This window comes from Balaenoptera borealis (genome assembly GCF_965194805.1).
Source record: "Balaenoptera borealis genome assembly, chromosome: 10".
Lineage (NCBI taxonomy): Eukaryota > Metazoa > Chordata > Mammalia > Artiodactyla > Balaenopteridae > Balaenoptera > Balaenoptera borealis.
In genome coordinates this window covers 79,494,251-79,510,561 of record NC_138874.1, presented here as the reverse complement: position 1 = coordinate 79,510,561, position 16,311 = coordinate 79,494,251, and the positions used below count along the sequence as shown (strand labels likewise).

General features: G+C 35.4%; 1 protein-coding gene across 7 annotated transcripts in view; it reads left to right on the top strand.

Moving 5' to 3' along the window:
* ASAH2 (N-acylsphingosine amidohydrolase 2) overlaps positions 1–11,386 on the top strand; it is a 93,515-nt gene extending 82,129 nt beyond the window's left edge. For all 7 annotated transcript variants that reach the window (XM_082339453.1, XM_082339452.1, XM_082339455.1 and 4 more), the window contains one exon: positions 1,333–11,386. In XM_082339453.1, the coding sequence (XP_082195579.1) occupies positions 1,333–1,525 (193 nt within the window). In that variant the 3' untranslated portion in view covers positions 1,526–11,386. The remainder of the gene's footprint in view (positions 1–1,332) is intronic.
* Positions 11,387–16,311: the final 4,925 nt, after the last annotated feature.

Sequence of the window (16,311 nt, the reverse complement as noted above, 5' to 3'; positions counted from 1 at the left end):
AATTTCATACCACAGGACAGTAGCATGGACATGGGCAAAATTTTTGGCAATTTGTGTCTAATTCAAATCAATTCAAGCTAAGTGATTATTTGTATGTTGTTTTGGTTCCCATGGTTACCTGAAAATAGAGATCTGACCTTGTTGTGGCCTATTTGATAGCCATTCAAAAATATGGGCATAATTTTTCTTCTGATCTTTAGGACTCTAGGGTATAGGTAATCTTTGAACAAGTAATACATACATATTTATTGTTAAAATAAGGTTATACAGATGACAAAAAAGGATGATTTGTTTTGGAAAGCCCACAATCGGAATAGCAGTCAGCACGGAGGATATGTGTAGTCTTCAGCCTTGTTCAACAGCTGCAGTATCACCAGCTACTTACTGAGAGCACTGGACCTGTCACTGAGGAAACATAGGACGCTGAGCACACCCTCTCTGCCCCGGGGGATTTGCCCTCCACATAACTGAGAGTATCAGTTAGTTAGCCCATGGTACCTTGCTGTATCTAGAAGAGTAGCTGAACTTCCTGCCATGGTCTACAAGGATTGACGTGATCTGACTCCATCTGTTTCTGTCATCTCAGTCACTCTTCCACAGTTCACTCTGCCCTGATCCTACTCACCTGTGTCCTGTTCCTTGGCTGTACCAAGTTTGCTCCTGCTTCAGACACTTTGCATTCTCTGTTCCTTATTCCTAGAATATTCTTCCTCTAGACATGTGTGGGTTCAGTTTAAATGACATCTCCTTAGGGCTACCTCTGTCTTACTTGCTTCATTTCACTTATAACTTTTAAAATTATTTGTTGGTTTACTTGTTTATTGCTTTCTTCCTACCCTTGCCCTAGTAGAACATAAACTCCATGAAACTTTGGACCACGTCTGTCTCACTCACTATGGTATTCTCAGTACCTCCAGCACAGAGTCTGGCACATGAGCTAATGAAATATATATTTTGAACAAATGAATCTAGATGCAAAAAGAAGTGTCAAGTTGAAGCAGAGGATGGCAAGGGCTAAAAGGATGCTATAGCAGTTCTAAAGCAGGGGACGGCCTGTGTTCTGAATATCAGGTGAGGCTACCTGGGATGGATAGAATTTAGGTAGCTAGGTAGAACAAGTGAAGATATTTCTACAAATGGCTGTTTCTTAAAGGTCCGCTTCTAGGAAGTATTTACTCTGTTTTGTTCATTGCTATACTCTCAATATCTAGCATAGTGCCTTGCTTATGGTAGGTACTCCCTTCCTATTCATTTAATGAATAATCATACACTTTTCTAATCACACATTTTTAAGAGTAAAATTGGGTTTGTTTGTTTGTTTCCTACCAACAGTTTCTATTGGCACAAGGGATTACTGGGTCATAGCAATGCAACGATACAATGGCATATTCCAGATACTGCCCAACCTGGAACCTACAGAATAAGATACTTTGGACACAATCGGAAGCAGAACTCACCCAAGCCCGCTGTCATACTTTCGTTTGAAAGCACTCCCTCCACTTTTGACATTGTAACTACTTGGTGAAAAGTTGACAAAGATAAAAAAGTTGATAAAGAGCAGCTGTACTCTGTATGATTTAAATAATCGATTTCATGTGAATGTAACCTATTATGATAACTTCAATAATTGTCCTTGTTTGGGGACAGATAGTTTACTGCTAATGGGACAGGTGTGTGTGTGTGTGTGTGTGTGTGTGTGTGTGTGTCTGTCTGTCTGTGAGAGAGAGAGACGTGTGTATGTGTCCCATTTACCTTTGCTCTAGTAGATTTTACATCATGGTCTGCTGCCTAAAGCATGATTTCCCTTGGGGCCCTGTGGTTGTTTAAAGAAACAGTTCTCCTCAATATGAAACCTCTGAAATGTTAGTGAGAGTGGTTAAAGATGTGTGAACAATGTTTAAACTATTTATTTATAGAATTATGGAATGATAGCACTTAAAAAGTTTAAAGGGGTCATCTAGTTGGATCCTTCATTTTACAGATGGGAAAATGAAGTTTTATGGATTTAAGATTAGCATAAGGCTAGGACCTTTCCCCTCAGTCACATTTTAAAAATATTATATAAACATTGACCATAAATGTATAAGCCCAGTTAGAGAAAATTAGCATGCCAGTTTTTCTATACTGAGTGTAGCTTTTCAAAGCAGTCACGCTGGAGTTGATATGGCTGATCCAGAGTTTTGTTGATGTTCAAATCATTTCTGGAATTGCCTTCAGAGCCCAATTAAGATAAAGTCAGACTTGTAATATTTTGATCATGCCTTGTGTTTCCCTAGGTGCCCTTATCCCACTGAATTGTGTCTCATATTCCCAAGACTTGTGCTAAGTGATTTTTGATTGTTTCACTAATCAAATTCAACCCAAACCCACAAAGTTTTGCTATTAGTTTAGATACTAAAATGGAAAAAGAATGAAATTAGAACACTCCCTACCACCATATACAAAAATAAACTCAAAATGGATTAAAGACCTAAATGTGAGGCCAGAGAGTATAAAACTCTTAGAGGAAAACATAGGCAGAACACTCTATGACATAAATCACAGCAAGATCCTTTTTAACCCACCTCCTAAAGAAATGGAAATAAAAACAAAAATAAAAAAATGGGACCTAATGAAACTTAAAAGCTTTTGCACAGCAAAGGAAACCATAAACAAGACAAAAAGACAACCCTCAGAATGGGAGAAAATATTTGCAAACGAAGCAACTGACAAAGGATTAATCCCCCAAATATACAAGCAGCTCATGCAGCTCAATATCAAAAAAACAAGCAACCCAAACCAAAAATGGGCAGAAGACCTAAACAGACATTTCTCCAAAGAAGATATACAGATTGCCAACAAACACATGAAAGGATGCTCAACATCACTGATCATTAGAGAAATGCAAATCAAAACTACAATGAGGTATCACCTCACACTGGTCAGAATGACCATCATCAAAAAATCTACAAACAATAAATGCTGGAGAGGGTGTGGAGAAAAGGGAACCCTCTTGCATTGTTGGTGGGAATGTAAATTGATACAGCCACTATGGAAAACAGTATGGAGGTTCCTCAAAAAACAAAAATAGAACTACCATACGACCCAGCAATCCCACTACTAGGCATATACCCTGAGAAAACTATAATTCAAAAAGAGTCATGTACCACAATGTTCATTGCAGCTCTATTTACAATAGCCAGGACATGGAAGCAACCTAAGTGTCCATCGACAGATGAATGGATAAAGAAGATGTGGCACATATATACAATGGAATATTACTCAGCCATAAAAAAAACGAAATTAAGTTATTTGTAGTGAGGTAGATGGACGTAGAGTCTGTCATACAGAGTGAAGTAAGTCAGAAAGAGAAAAATAAATACTGTATGCTAACACATATATATATGGAATCTAAAAAAGAAAAAAAAATGGTTCTGACAAACCTAGGGGCAGGACAGGAATAAAGATGCAGACATAGAGAATGGACTTGAGGACACAGGGAGGGGGAAGGGTAAGCTGGGATGAAGTGAGAGAGTGGCATGGACATATATCCACTACCAAATGTAAAATAGATAGCTGGTGGGAAGCAGCTACATCTCACAGGGATATCACCTCGGTGCTTTGTGACCACCTAGAGGGGTGGGATAGGGAGCGTGGGAGGGAGATGCAAGAGGGAGGGGATATGGGGATATATGTATACATATATACACTGATTCACTTTGTTATAAAGCAGAGACTAACACAACATTGTAAAGCAATTATACTCCAATAAAGATGTTAAAAAAAATCAAGTGGAATTCTAGAGCTGAAAAACAAAATATCTGTATTTTTAAAATTTTCCCTATATGTCTTTTGTCCATATTTCTATCGGGTAGATAGTCATTTTCTTATTTATAGAAACTTTTTAAACATTAAGGAAATTAGCTTATTGTCTGTTGTATGTGTTGCAAAATTTTTGTTGTTGTTGTTTGCCTTCTGACTTTGTTTACAGTTTTTCCATGGAGCAATTTAAAATTTTTATTTAGTTGAATTTAAAAATTTTTTATGGAAAAAAAAAGTGATACTGGCTTTAAACGGAGTCCTCAAAGAAGAGGCTCTGAATTCATTTATCTGTCATTACTTTTTCACTCACTCATGGACCCGTTCAATCATAGAATATTTATTAAGGCTTACTCTCCAACCCAGCAATGTACTAGTGCGGCTCTGACAATTAGTGAGATCTTATTTAGGATAAATGTATGTGTCAAAAGGTGACTATTTTAAAGGAGAAAAATACTCAATTCAATGTATAAATTTTGGGGAGGCATTGAAAAATCAATAATCTTCAAGTCACATCTTGTATATCGCCTATGTTGGGTACTCTAATTTGGGGGTAAATAGGCTCCAGACAACTTGGAGAAAGCTGTTCTGAAAGTTATTTGGGGGTATTGTGGAATACCCAGTCTAATATCCCAAAGAATGAGATATGACAGTCTGACATCGATTGTCTGAAAGTACTAATTGCATTTAAAATTATCCAAGTTAACTAGGAGCTCCCAGTCTGCAAAATAAATTTCCAAAACTGAGTCATGCTTTTGTATGTGTGTAAAAGCTTTAGCATTTTGGGGAAAAATCAACTTTTATTTTAAAAAACCTTTCGAGTTTGAAAATAATACTGATATTAATAATAATATTTGCATCCATTTAGGTAAGACTTAAACATGCTGTATTGTATTATTAGAATGAACCTGGAACCTATTTTGATGAATCAGTACTCTAGAGGCTGTTTCTGGGCAGGTTAACTGCTGGAGAATTAACTAATTAGGATTTCAATGGGTGGTGATCATTTTTCCTAATGATACCACACTCTTTAGGATAAAAGTCCAAAGGCCTAAAAGAGCAGGTGCTTCTGAAAGTAGTTGACCCCAGAAAGACCAGTTATATTAGAACCTATGACAATATTTTTAAAAGTATTTCTTATGACTCAGAAGAGGTTTTGAATTTTTTTCCATCCCCTCCATGCCTCCCATTGAAGCTTTTCTCAGCCGGCCTATGATTCCCTATTATTTACTTGCCGCTATGCCAAGGCAGCCATTGTCTTACCTACTGCTGATTCTTCTGCACCCCACCCTCTGCCACCAGTGCTATTGGCCCCATATAACCCACAGAAACCTGTTTTCTCACTACCTGCCATCTCTTCCAACTGATAAAGTTCCATTTCTGCAGTTTGCCTGTAAAAATAAGACCAGATCTCTACATCATAAATACTATAGTTATTCACTTGAGCATAAAAGGACAGCCCATAGAGGCTGATCTCATCTGTTAAGATAAAAACAGATCCAATCTCTGTGGTTCTGCGTGGCTCATTGGCGCCAAAGCACGTGGAGAAAACTGAAATTGGTGGAGAATGTATAAAAGGGGGTTCGGTGGGTGGGAGAATTCTTTTGGAGAAGATTTTTTTTCTCATGTCAAAGTGTCTGTGTTTTATTTGTTGTACTCTGTCTACTCTGGTTTTAAGGATGCTATGACTTCAAAAAGTACTGAATGATCCATCTCTATTTTTCAATGAGTATTATGTAAATTGTCAGTATTCAATAGAATGTTTAATAAATTAATAATTACACTTGGGACCTTATTTTCTAATGAGAGGTGTAGACAAATGAGCCATTCTTTCTTTTTAAGAGATGGCACAAATGGTGGTAGATTACATGTAAATCAGGTTGGAAAGTGATATAAATGACCTCTGTAAGTAACCACCCAAACATAAGGGATGTTTGGATGACAGGACTTGCTTTCTGTATTGCAAAATGTAGGCATTCATTTCAGCAAATTTATATTGAGCACTTACATACTTTTTGGCAGGCATTATACTAAGCCCTAAAGATATAATAATGATGAAGGCACCATAAGTTCTTATCATCAAAGAACTTGGAGTTTAATGGAAAAAGCAATTCTGTGCGGAGGGACGCATGCTACTACAGTAGTCTAGGGTGTTAGAGATGGCACCATAGATGGTCTTGTGGATATTGCAGTAGGTTTCCTGGAAGAAGTAACATCTAAGTTAAGACCTGAAGGATATTAGCTAGGAGAAAGGTAATGGGGTGTGTGTGTGTGTGTGTGTGTGTGTGTGTGTGTACTTGCATGTGTGTAAGAGAAGTAGACTATTCCAGGTAGAGGGAATATCAAGTAGTTTATCAAGGCTGTAGTTAAAGTGCAAGGGATGAGTGGTCAGAGATGTAGCACTGAACTTTGCTTTCATAAATAGCAATTTGGTTTTATGTTTGTGTTAACATTTTTCCTCCTTGAGACTCTTCACTTATAACACAAATGTGCTTGAATGTATTCTCCCTTTGCTATACTAGTAAAAGACATATTTTATAACCAAGGAAACTGATTTTGGTTCTCAGTCTCCAGTGATATTGGGTTTCACCCTTCTGTCTTCATGGGCTGTAAACCTGTCTCTTGGAATTGAATTTAAGATACTTCTTTGCTTCTGTACATCTCATGTTTTCAAATCTTGAGTTCCTTTTGCTTTTTTATACCTGCTGAGTTGTCAAATACAGCCAATGAAGACCACTCTCTTCCTTTGGATGGATTCCAGAGTTCTATAAGTACTTACAAGTATTGGTTAACCACAAAGTTCATTCAGGTTTTTCCGTAAGATGGTACGGAAAAACCCAAACGAAATTTTTAGCCCATCCAATACTAAACAGTTGACCCACCCACATAAATTTCAAAGTACCTTGGCATGCATAATTTCAAACAAAACAACGTAATAATTTTTGTTGTTGTTGTTGTTTTTCTCTGGCTGTGTTTTAAGATAATAAGCAAACTAGAAGCTTGGGGTATTGGCTCAACACTAGTCAGAGGAGAACAGGCAATGTACCACCCCACTACTTGCCTGGATCTGTGATAGTACCTGATAGTCAAATCATCCCTTGACTGCTTATTCTCAGATGGTTAACTGAAGAGAAAATAAACTTTCACCTCATCTTTCACTGTTACATTTCATTGTTAGAACAGATGAAACATGCTATAGTCTAACTGCTATACTGATTATGACCCCCATGAGGGCTATAATTTAGGCTTTTCTTCTGCTGTGGCTAGAACAAATATCAACATATTTGTATGAAATCAGAAAGCAGATTTTTACTAGCTCACCTGGAGAAAATGGTGTGGTGACCTATTTCTATTTTTTGACTCTCTGGTTGTTACGGATTGAATTGTGTTCCCCAAAAAGTTATCACGAGTCCTCAACCCCAGTACCTCAGAATTTGGAAATAGGATCATTGCAGATGTAATTAGTTAAGAAGAGGTCATACTGGAGTAGAGTATGTCCCTAATCCAAAATGGCTGGTACCTTTCTAAAAAGAATGCCCTGTAAAGAGATGTACACAGGAGACTACAATGTGAACACGAAGGTGGAGACCAGAGTGCTGTGTCCATAAGCCAAGGAAAGCCACAGATTGCCAGTAAACCATCAGAATCAAGGAAGGAGGCACGGAACAGATTTTCTCTCACAGCCCTTGGAACAAACCAACCCTGGTGACTATTCAGTTTTGGATTTGTAGCCCCTAGAACCATGAGGCAATAAATATCTGTTGTTTAAGCCACCCATTGTGTGCTCTTTAGTTCTGGCAGTCCTAGGAAACAAATACACTGGCCAATGGATTAATTTCCACCCTTTAGGCACCTTGCCAAAATAGATTCCTGGGAGCCTCCCAGTTTAGAGGACTATGTCCTTTATTCTCCTGGACAATATGGTCACTTTTTGGCAACTGGTCTCATCTATCATTGATTGCCTATGAGTGTCATCTATCACTGTCAAAGACTATAGTAAATTCTGAAACTAATTTACATATAATAAAAAGCCACATGAATCAGCTGTGATGTAGCTCTAACTAAAAATTTATGGAGAATAAACATTCTATAATTTGGGAATTGATCTTTTATGGGTTGTGGATAAGACTGAATATCTACTATATATATTTATAAGATGACAGAATGAGGACACATATAATTATGCATGTTTATTCTCAGTTCCTATTGAACTGAGTTGGTTTTTTCCTCTCAAATTTATTGTGCAAGTATTACAAGCTCAGCAGCAAATAGGGGACAGGTCAGTGTAGCGTCCATATTTCTGTTTGCATGGAGGCAAAGCTAGAAAGGAATCATGATATACTTCAAGAATTTGTGCCTATTTTAGATTAAGGTAGAATATGGTTGTATTCATGTTGTAGAAGGTTATTGCAAAAAGTAATAACAGTGAGTTTTTTCTCTCTATGGGTGATTCACTTCATGTTTAAATAAATGAATATTTAAACATGAAATTAAACATGAATATTTTTATTCATTAAAAATATTTTTTAATGAAAAATGAATATTTCTATTTCAAGACATGTTTTTATGAATAAGAGAATGCTTTCAAGACTGTTGAAGAGAAAGCTCCCCATTTTTGGAAGGCATTTTATTTTCTTTGGATTAACCAAGTAGCATCTCAATGCCCATTTTTAGCATAAAATTTATTGGGGTCCTGTGGGAAATATGTTTCCTTCTGGTGGGGACTGTAAAGCCCACACAGTAAAGTCCGATAATCTTCTCCCATAGGGATCATCCTTCTTGTGCCTCCACCATGATTCCAAGGTAAGACTATCATTGAATTGCTTGAAATCTTAAAAAAAAATTTTATGGAAAATTTGAAACATATGAACACAGAGAGAGACTAGTACAACAATACCCCATATACTCCATCATCTAGCTTCAGATATTATAAACAGTTTGCCAATCTCATTTCATCTAACCCTTCACATTTTTCTGGGGTGGGGATGGGTTCAAGCTGTACTATTTCCCTTTTAAATACTTTATTATACTTCTTTAACAGAAAAAGATATTTTTCTTTTACTCAACCACAAGGTCAGTCTCATATCTAACAAAATGAACAATAACCCCTTAATTTCACATACTATTCAGCCCATGGTCAAATTTTCCTGATTGTCTAAAAAATGCTTTACAGAGGGTTTGTTTATTAAGGGTCCAAACGAGTTTGGTATATGGCATTTGGTTTACTTACCTCTTACGTTGCTCTTAATATGTAACATTTCTCCCCATACTACCTCCTCTGCACTGTTTGTTTAATAAAGAAACCACGGTGTTTGTCTATCGTATTTTCCCATATTCTGACCTTTTGCTTTCTCATGGTGTGTTTTAACTTTTTTGTCTATCCTTGCTATTTCCTATAAACAATAGATAGATCTAAAAGTTTGGTTAGATTCAAGTTAATTTTTTTTCTTTTGGCAAGAATACTTCCTTGATAGGACTATTTATCTCTTATTTCATAAAACAGGAGATACATAATGTCTGGTTGTCCCATTTATATTTGGATTGACATGACATTCAAGAGTTGTCAGCCTGATCCATCCATCTTAAAAGTCCCTGTCAACCTTTGGTCTTTGATTTTCACAGCCATGGATGTGTTAATTAGATCCATTATTTCTTTAGGGATTACAAAATAGTAATTTTATTTTTTATCTTTACTGGGGTATAATTGACAAAATTGTAATATATTAAAAGTGTACAATAAGATGCTTTTACATATGTATATATTGTGAAAGAATTCTCATCATTGTATTAATTATATCCATCACCTCACATACTTACCTTTTTTTCTTTTTCTTTTGTCTTTTGTTTTTAGTGAGAACACTTAAATTCTACTCAGTTAGCAAATTTCAACTATGCAACACAGTGCTATGAACTATAGTTACCATGTTATACATTAGATCCTCAGACTTTATTCATCTTACCAGAATTCACCATTTTACTCTCTGTTTCTACGTATTCAGTTTATTTTTCCAGATTCCACATGTAAGTGATACTTTTCAGTATATTTTTTCTCAGTCTGGTTTAGTTCACTTAGAAAAATGCCCTCCAGGTCCATTCTGTTATTTGCAGATGTTAAAGCATCCTTGCATCCCAGGGATTAATCCCACTTGATCATAGGGTTTGATCCTTTTAATGTGCTTTTGAATTCAGTTTGCTAATATTTTGTCGAGAATTATTGCATCTATGTTCATCACGGTTATTGGCCTATAGTTTTCTTTTCTTTTCTTTCTTTTCTTTTCTTTTCTTTTTGTGATGGTATCAGAGTAATGCTGGCCTTGTAATATGAGTTCGGGAGTGTTCCCTTCTTATTCATGAGGTAGCGTGTTATACATTCTCCTTTGCATCTTCCTTATTTCACTTAAAATACACCAAGAGATAATTCTATTTCAGTATATTGATATTTTTCTTTTTTTTTAATTTTGTAAACTTTTTATTTATTTATTTATTTTTAAATTTTACTTATTTATTTTTCGCTGGGTTGGGTCTTCGTTGCTGTGCGCCAGCTTTCTCTGGTTGCAGCGAGCAGGGGCTACTCTTCATTGCGGTGCGCAGGCTTCTCACTGTGGTGGCTTCTCTTGTTGTGGAGCATAGGTTCTAGGCATGTGGGCTTCAGTAGTTGTGGCTCGCAGGCTCTAGAGCACAGGCTCAATAGTTGTGGCGCACGGGCTTAGTTGCTCCGCGGCATGTGGGATCTTCCGCGGATCAGGGCTCGAACTGGTGTCCCCTGCACTGGCAGGCGGACTCTTAACCACTGCGCCACCAGGGGAGTCCCGATATTTTTCTTATTTTTTATAGCTTCCCAAACGTACCATAGTTTATGCATATGCCATAATGTATTAATCAGTCCCCTGTTGTTAAACATTTGGATTGTTTCCAGTTTTATGTTATTACAAATTAAGTATATTTTTGCCAGTATATCTTTGAGATAGATTCCTAGATTTGAGATTGCTAGATAAAGATAAATGCATATGCAATTGTAAATTGCCAAATTTCTCTCCACAGGGTTGGTAACATTTCACATTTTCTTCAATATTCAATGAGAATGTCTGTCTTCCTAGAGCCATGCTAACAGTATATACTGTCAGGTTTTTTAATTCTTGCTAATCTAATAGGTAAATGGTGGTATTTCAATGTTATTATTTTGGATTTCTCTTATTAAGACTGAGATCACATTTCCTTTACATTTTCCCCCTATTCACTGTTCATATATTTTTTCCATTTTTTTAACTGGTTGTATGTCTTCATTTTTCTTAGTTTTCATTTTATTTAAAGTTTTTAAATTAAAAGTTTATTTTATTGAAGTATAAATTATATTAATATATAAATATATAAAAATCATGTTAGTTTTAGGTATACAATGTATTGATTTGGTATTTGTGTGTATTGTGAAATGATCACCACAAGTCTAGTTAACATCTGTCACCATACGTAGTTATAAAACTTTTTTTCTTGTAATTAGAACTTTTAAGAACTATTCTCCTAGCAAGTCTCAAATATGCAATACAATATTATTGATTAATAAAATGTGGTATAGGTGTGTATATATATATATATATATACACCTATACCACATTTTATTAATCCATTCATCCATTGATGGGCACTTAGGTTGTTTCCATATCTTGGCTATTGTCAATAATGCTGCAATAAACCTGGTTGTGAATATATCTTTCCAAGTTAATGTTTTCATTTGTTTTGGATAAATACCCAGGAGTGGATTTTGCTAGATCATAGGGTAGTTCTATTTTTAATTTTTCGAGGAAAATCCATACTGTTTTCCATAGGGACCACACCAATTTATCTTTCCACCAATAGTACACAAGGGTTCCCTTTACTCCACATCCTCGCCACACTTGTGGAGCTTACCGCATATGTTTTCTTCTAGGAGTTTTGAAGTTTCAGGTCTTATGTTCAAGTATTTAATCCATTTTAAATCTATTTTTGTGTATGGTGTAAAATAGTGGTCCAGTTTCATTCTTTTGCATGTCCAGTTTTCCCAACATCATTTACTGAAGAGACTGTCCTTCCCCTCTTATATATTCTCGGCTCCTTTGTTGTAAATTGATTGACCATATATGCATTGTTTTATGTCTGGGCTCTGTGGTCTGTTCCATTGATCTATGTGTCTGTTTTTATGCCAATACCATATTGTTTGATTACCATAAGTTTGTATAGTTTGAAATCAGGGATACTTTCCTAATTTTTAGACAATGTTTATATATTTGGTATACTGGCCCTTCATCAGGAGTTTAATTAGTTAAATTTTTCCCAGTTTGTCACTTGTCTTTTGACTTATAGTAATTTTTTCCATGCTATTTAAAATTTTTATTAGCCATATATTACTTTTTATTTTATTGTGCCTGGATTTTGAGTGAAAGTAAAGAAAATTTTCTCTGCTTCTAAGCTTTAAAGGAATTTAAAAAAAATTTTCTTCTCGTGCTTACCTGGCTTCATTATTTACATTTAGAAATCTAATCCATTTGGAATTTCCCTTGGTGTATGGGATCATACACCATTCTATCTTTTCAAATGACTGTCCAGTTGTCCTAATACTCACTTAAGAAGTCTGTCTTTTCTTCACTGTTTTGAGATTCTGTCTTTATTAACTACTAAATCTTTAATACCCTTGGGTCTAATGCACTAGGACTTCTAGATATTTGTTGAGAGTTTAAACTTCTCCATTATATTGCTGCCTTCTCATCCATTTCGTGTGGCCATGTGGCCTGCAGGGGCTATCAACTGACACTAGACCCTTTAGCGCTTGCTCTAGATAATTTACAAGTAAATGTAAATTCCTGATATGACTCCCCCAGTGACCCTTTTGATAGACAGTGATGTCCCTCACCTCTCAGGGCACTTACATTTTGTGCTCCTTAGGTAAAACCCTGAAGAGGTCACCAAAACCCCAGTCTTTTTGGTTTTAATTAACCAATCTGGCTTTAGCCTAGGCACTCTAAAGCACTCCACCAAAGGACCCTAAAAAAAGCATGTGCCTCAGGTCCTAACGCTCTTTCTCCTGCACCCAGCCCTGACTTCCTTGCATGGCCCCTTGAGGCATGCCATGAACTTTTCCCAGGATGTCTAGAAGTAATAAACATCCTATTTTAATTTCCCTTGTGATCTTTTGTTGAAAGTTGATGGCTCACCATTCCACACCCCAGGGTCTACTTAAGTGTTAATTTAACAAAGTCACAACAATATTCTATTCCACTCATCCTTTTTTTATGCTACAATACCACAATTTTAAATATAGAGATTTTTATAATACATTTTACTGGCTGGCAGAGTTAGCTCTCCATTTCATTGTTCTTCTTCTTCAATATACTCCTGGAGATTCAGGTTTGTTTGTTTCTTCTATATGAGCTCTGTAGTCAACTTGTTTAGGCTCCTGAAAAAAGTTAAAGGTATTTTATTGGTATTCATTAATTCTATAAGTAAACTCAGGGAGAATCAACATTTTTATGATGTTGAGTCCTTCTATCCAGGAACGTGGTAGGAATTTCTATTTTTCAAGTCTCTTTTTGTGTCTTTCAAGTAGGGTTTTCTAGTTTTCCTCAAGAATTTTACACATTTCTTTTTGTTGTTTTTGTTTTTCTCTTTCCTTATATTTTCCAACTGGTTATTGTTCTTATATGTGAAAGCTATGGATTTCTGTATGCTGATTTTAAATCCTAATACTATACTAAATTTTCTTATCATTAGTAGTAGTTATCCATTAATTACTTTGACTTTTGTAAATATAAAAATATCATCTGCATATAGAGATAGTTCTATCTATCTTTCTCATTCTTAATGCTTCTGATTGCTTTATCTTGTCTAATTGCATTGGCTAAGCTCCCCAATACAGTATTAAAGAACAAGGAAAAAGAAAGCATTCTGGTCTTGTTCTAGTGTTGCCTTATGTTGGTTTTTTGCTGAGGCATATATATTTATCAGATTAAAGAATATACAGCAATTCTTATTTTATTGAATATTCTTTACTTGATTTTCTTTTTTTTTTTTTTTTTTTTGGTCAAATGTCTTCCTGACCTCTATGGAGTGATTGTATAATTTTCCTGCTTAAATAATATTGAGCACCTTTGTATTACTGAAATAAAAATAATTTTGTAATAATGTACTTTTTAATATACTGTAAAATTGTGTCCTCAAAATATTTAAGATTTCTGCAACAATATTTATAAATGAAATTGGTCTGTATTGTGTGTATGTTTTCAGTATTTGTCTGGTTTTAGTATCAATGTTATACTAACTTTATAGGAAGAATTTTGAAAATTTGAAGCTGTTTTTCTTTTTGTACTCTGGACCATTTAAAGTATTTCAGGGATTATATGATATTTAAATGTTTTATATAATTCTCTTGTGGAAACATCTGGGGTTGGTGGCTTTATTTTTATTTTATTTTTTAAAATTTGTGGGAAGCTCTTTGATGACATTATTTCTTCTATGGAGATTGGTCTATCTCTACTGATTTCCTAGGAAATTATCAATTTTATCTAGGTTATATTTATTTGACAGCATTGTACAATGCATTGTCTCATGCACTGTCTTTTTTTATTTGAAAAATTTCCTTTGGTTTTTCAGTAATTTATTTTTGCGTTTGCTCTTTCTAATATTTGTACTCTAATATTTCTTTCTTGTCTTGTAATTGAATTTCCCCTTATCAGAGGCACCTTCCTTGAGCACCCAATCTAAAGTAGCTCCCTCTCCTTTTTTCTCTAGTCTGTATTATTTCCTTCCCAGCAATTATCACCTTATGAAATTGACCTATGAAATTGTCTTGTTTATTCTTGTGGTCTCGGTACCTAGAACATGGCCTGATTAATAACTTTTCTGAAATGAATGAGTAAATGAATGAGTGAATGCATCTTTTATGTGCCCAGAGACAGATGCAAGCTTTAGGAGAAGAGAAGATTACTACAATTTCTGTTGCATTTTTTGGTGCCTTTCTCCAGGCAGAAATTATATAGTTCCTTAGTCTTCTATAGAAGAGAGAGGTCAGTCTTTTGTACAGCCCTTGGTGTATCTTTGAAGTTGAAGTTCTTTCCAAATACAAGGTTGTTCATTTCAAAGTGTAGTCACCTGAGATTGTGGGCTAGCTCTATGGACAGCTAGGTAGGAAAGAAAATTGAAGAATGGTCAAGATCCTGGCAAAATTGCATGCTCTGTCAGCTGCCCCCGATAATTTGTTTAGGTACATCTAGGCAGAGAGAACAAGGCTGGTCAAGGCAACAGGGGCTTTGGGCCCTAAACCCTAGCAACCAGGACTGGACCTTGTGTGAAGTGTGGGAGCTCTAGTGCATTTTTGTTTTTAAGTCTACATCAGTGTTTATCAAACTTGAGTAATAAATTAACTGCAGTTAAAAGGAAAAACAAATTTATTATGGATACCATAATTTTACTTAAAGTCTGTTAATAAAATATTAGCTAAGTATGTAGAGACAAAATTAGGCATAAATTTGTTTTACTTATCAATCTTACGTACCTCTAAAAGCTAAATAAATTTAAAAATTTTGAATATAATGAAAAGCCACAAACCAGTAAGAATCAAATAACAGCAATTATTAAATGTAATGCCTGATGCTGTTTTGCTGAAATTAAATTGCCACTTGTAATGTGATTATGGTTCTCACTACTTTTGTATGGGCTCTTTTGAGTCTGCCTGTCTTTGCTATGGTGAACTGTGATGACTCACTTCTAATCATCACTCTTCTCTGTTCTATTGCAAAGTTCGTATTTGAGCAAATGCTGTGGCATCATTTGGTCTTCACATGGCACAAAGAACCAATTACATTTAAGCCCATCTTCTTTTCTTAATAATTGGTGCCAAAGTAATACCATTCTATTAATACTTCAAATAGCAGCATAAACTATTGATTACAAGGTGAAGCTGGGAACGACATGGCTCGGGTTTGAATCCCAACCTCATCAGGTGTCAGCTGTGCATTTTGGGGTGAGTTAATAAGTGTTCTATGCTTTTCCTTCATCTCTAATAGCAGAGAATACTTTATCTCATGGCTGTTGTGGGGATGAATAAGGTATGTATGTTGAACACTTACCAGAGGGCCTATCATATAGCAAGCACTCAATATAGTCCATCGTTGCTTATGTAAATATTGTAAGACTTGGCTTGGCATAAAAATACAAAATGTAAAATTCTTAAAGGTAATTATTGAACTCCTGGAAAGACCTCAGTTTGAAAAACACTGACCTACACTAAAAGCAGACAAAATAGACATTTTGACTCATTTTTCTTCCTACAACCTAATATGAGCCGTTTGGATTGTGGCTTCGAACCTTTCAAGTTTCACAGTATATTTAGAATACTAAAAGTTTTGGGAATACATTTGAAGAGATTAAAAAGTAATCACTGGTATAGAGAAAGAGCAAATTTCAGGATGAAAAAAAAACACTTGTATTCATTCCGGAACCTGAGATTAGACAACACTGTATACTTCGATAAATGTGTACAATTTA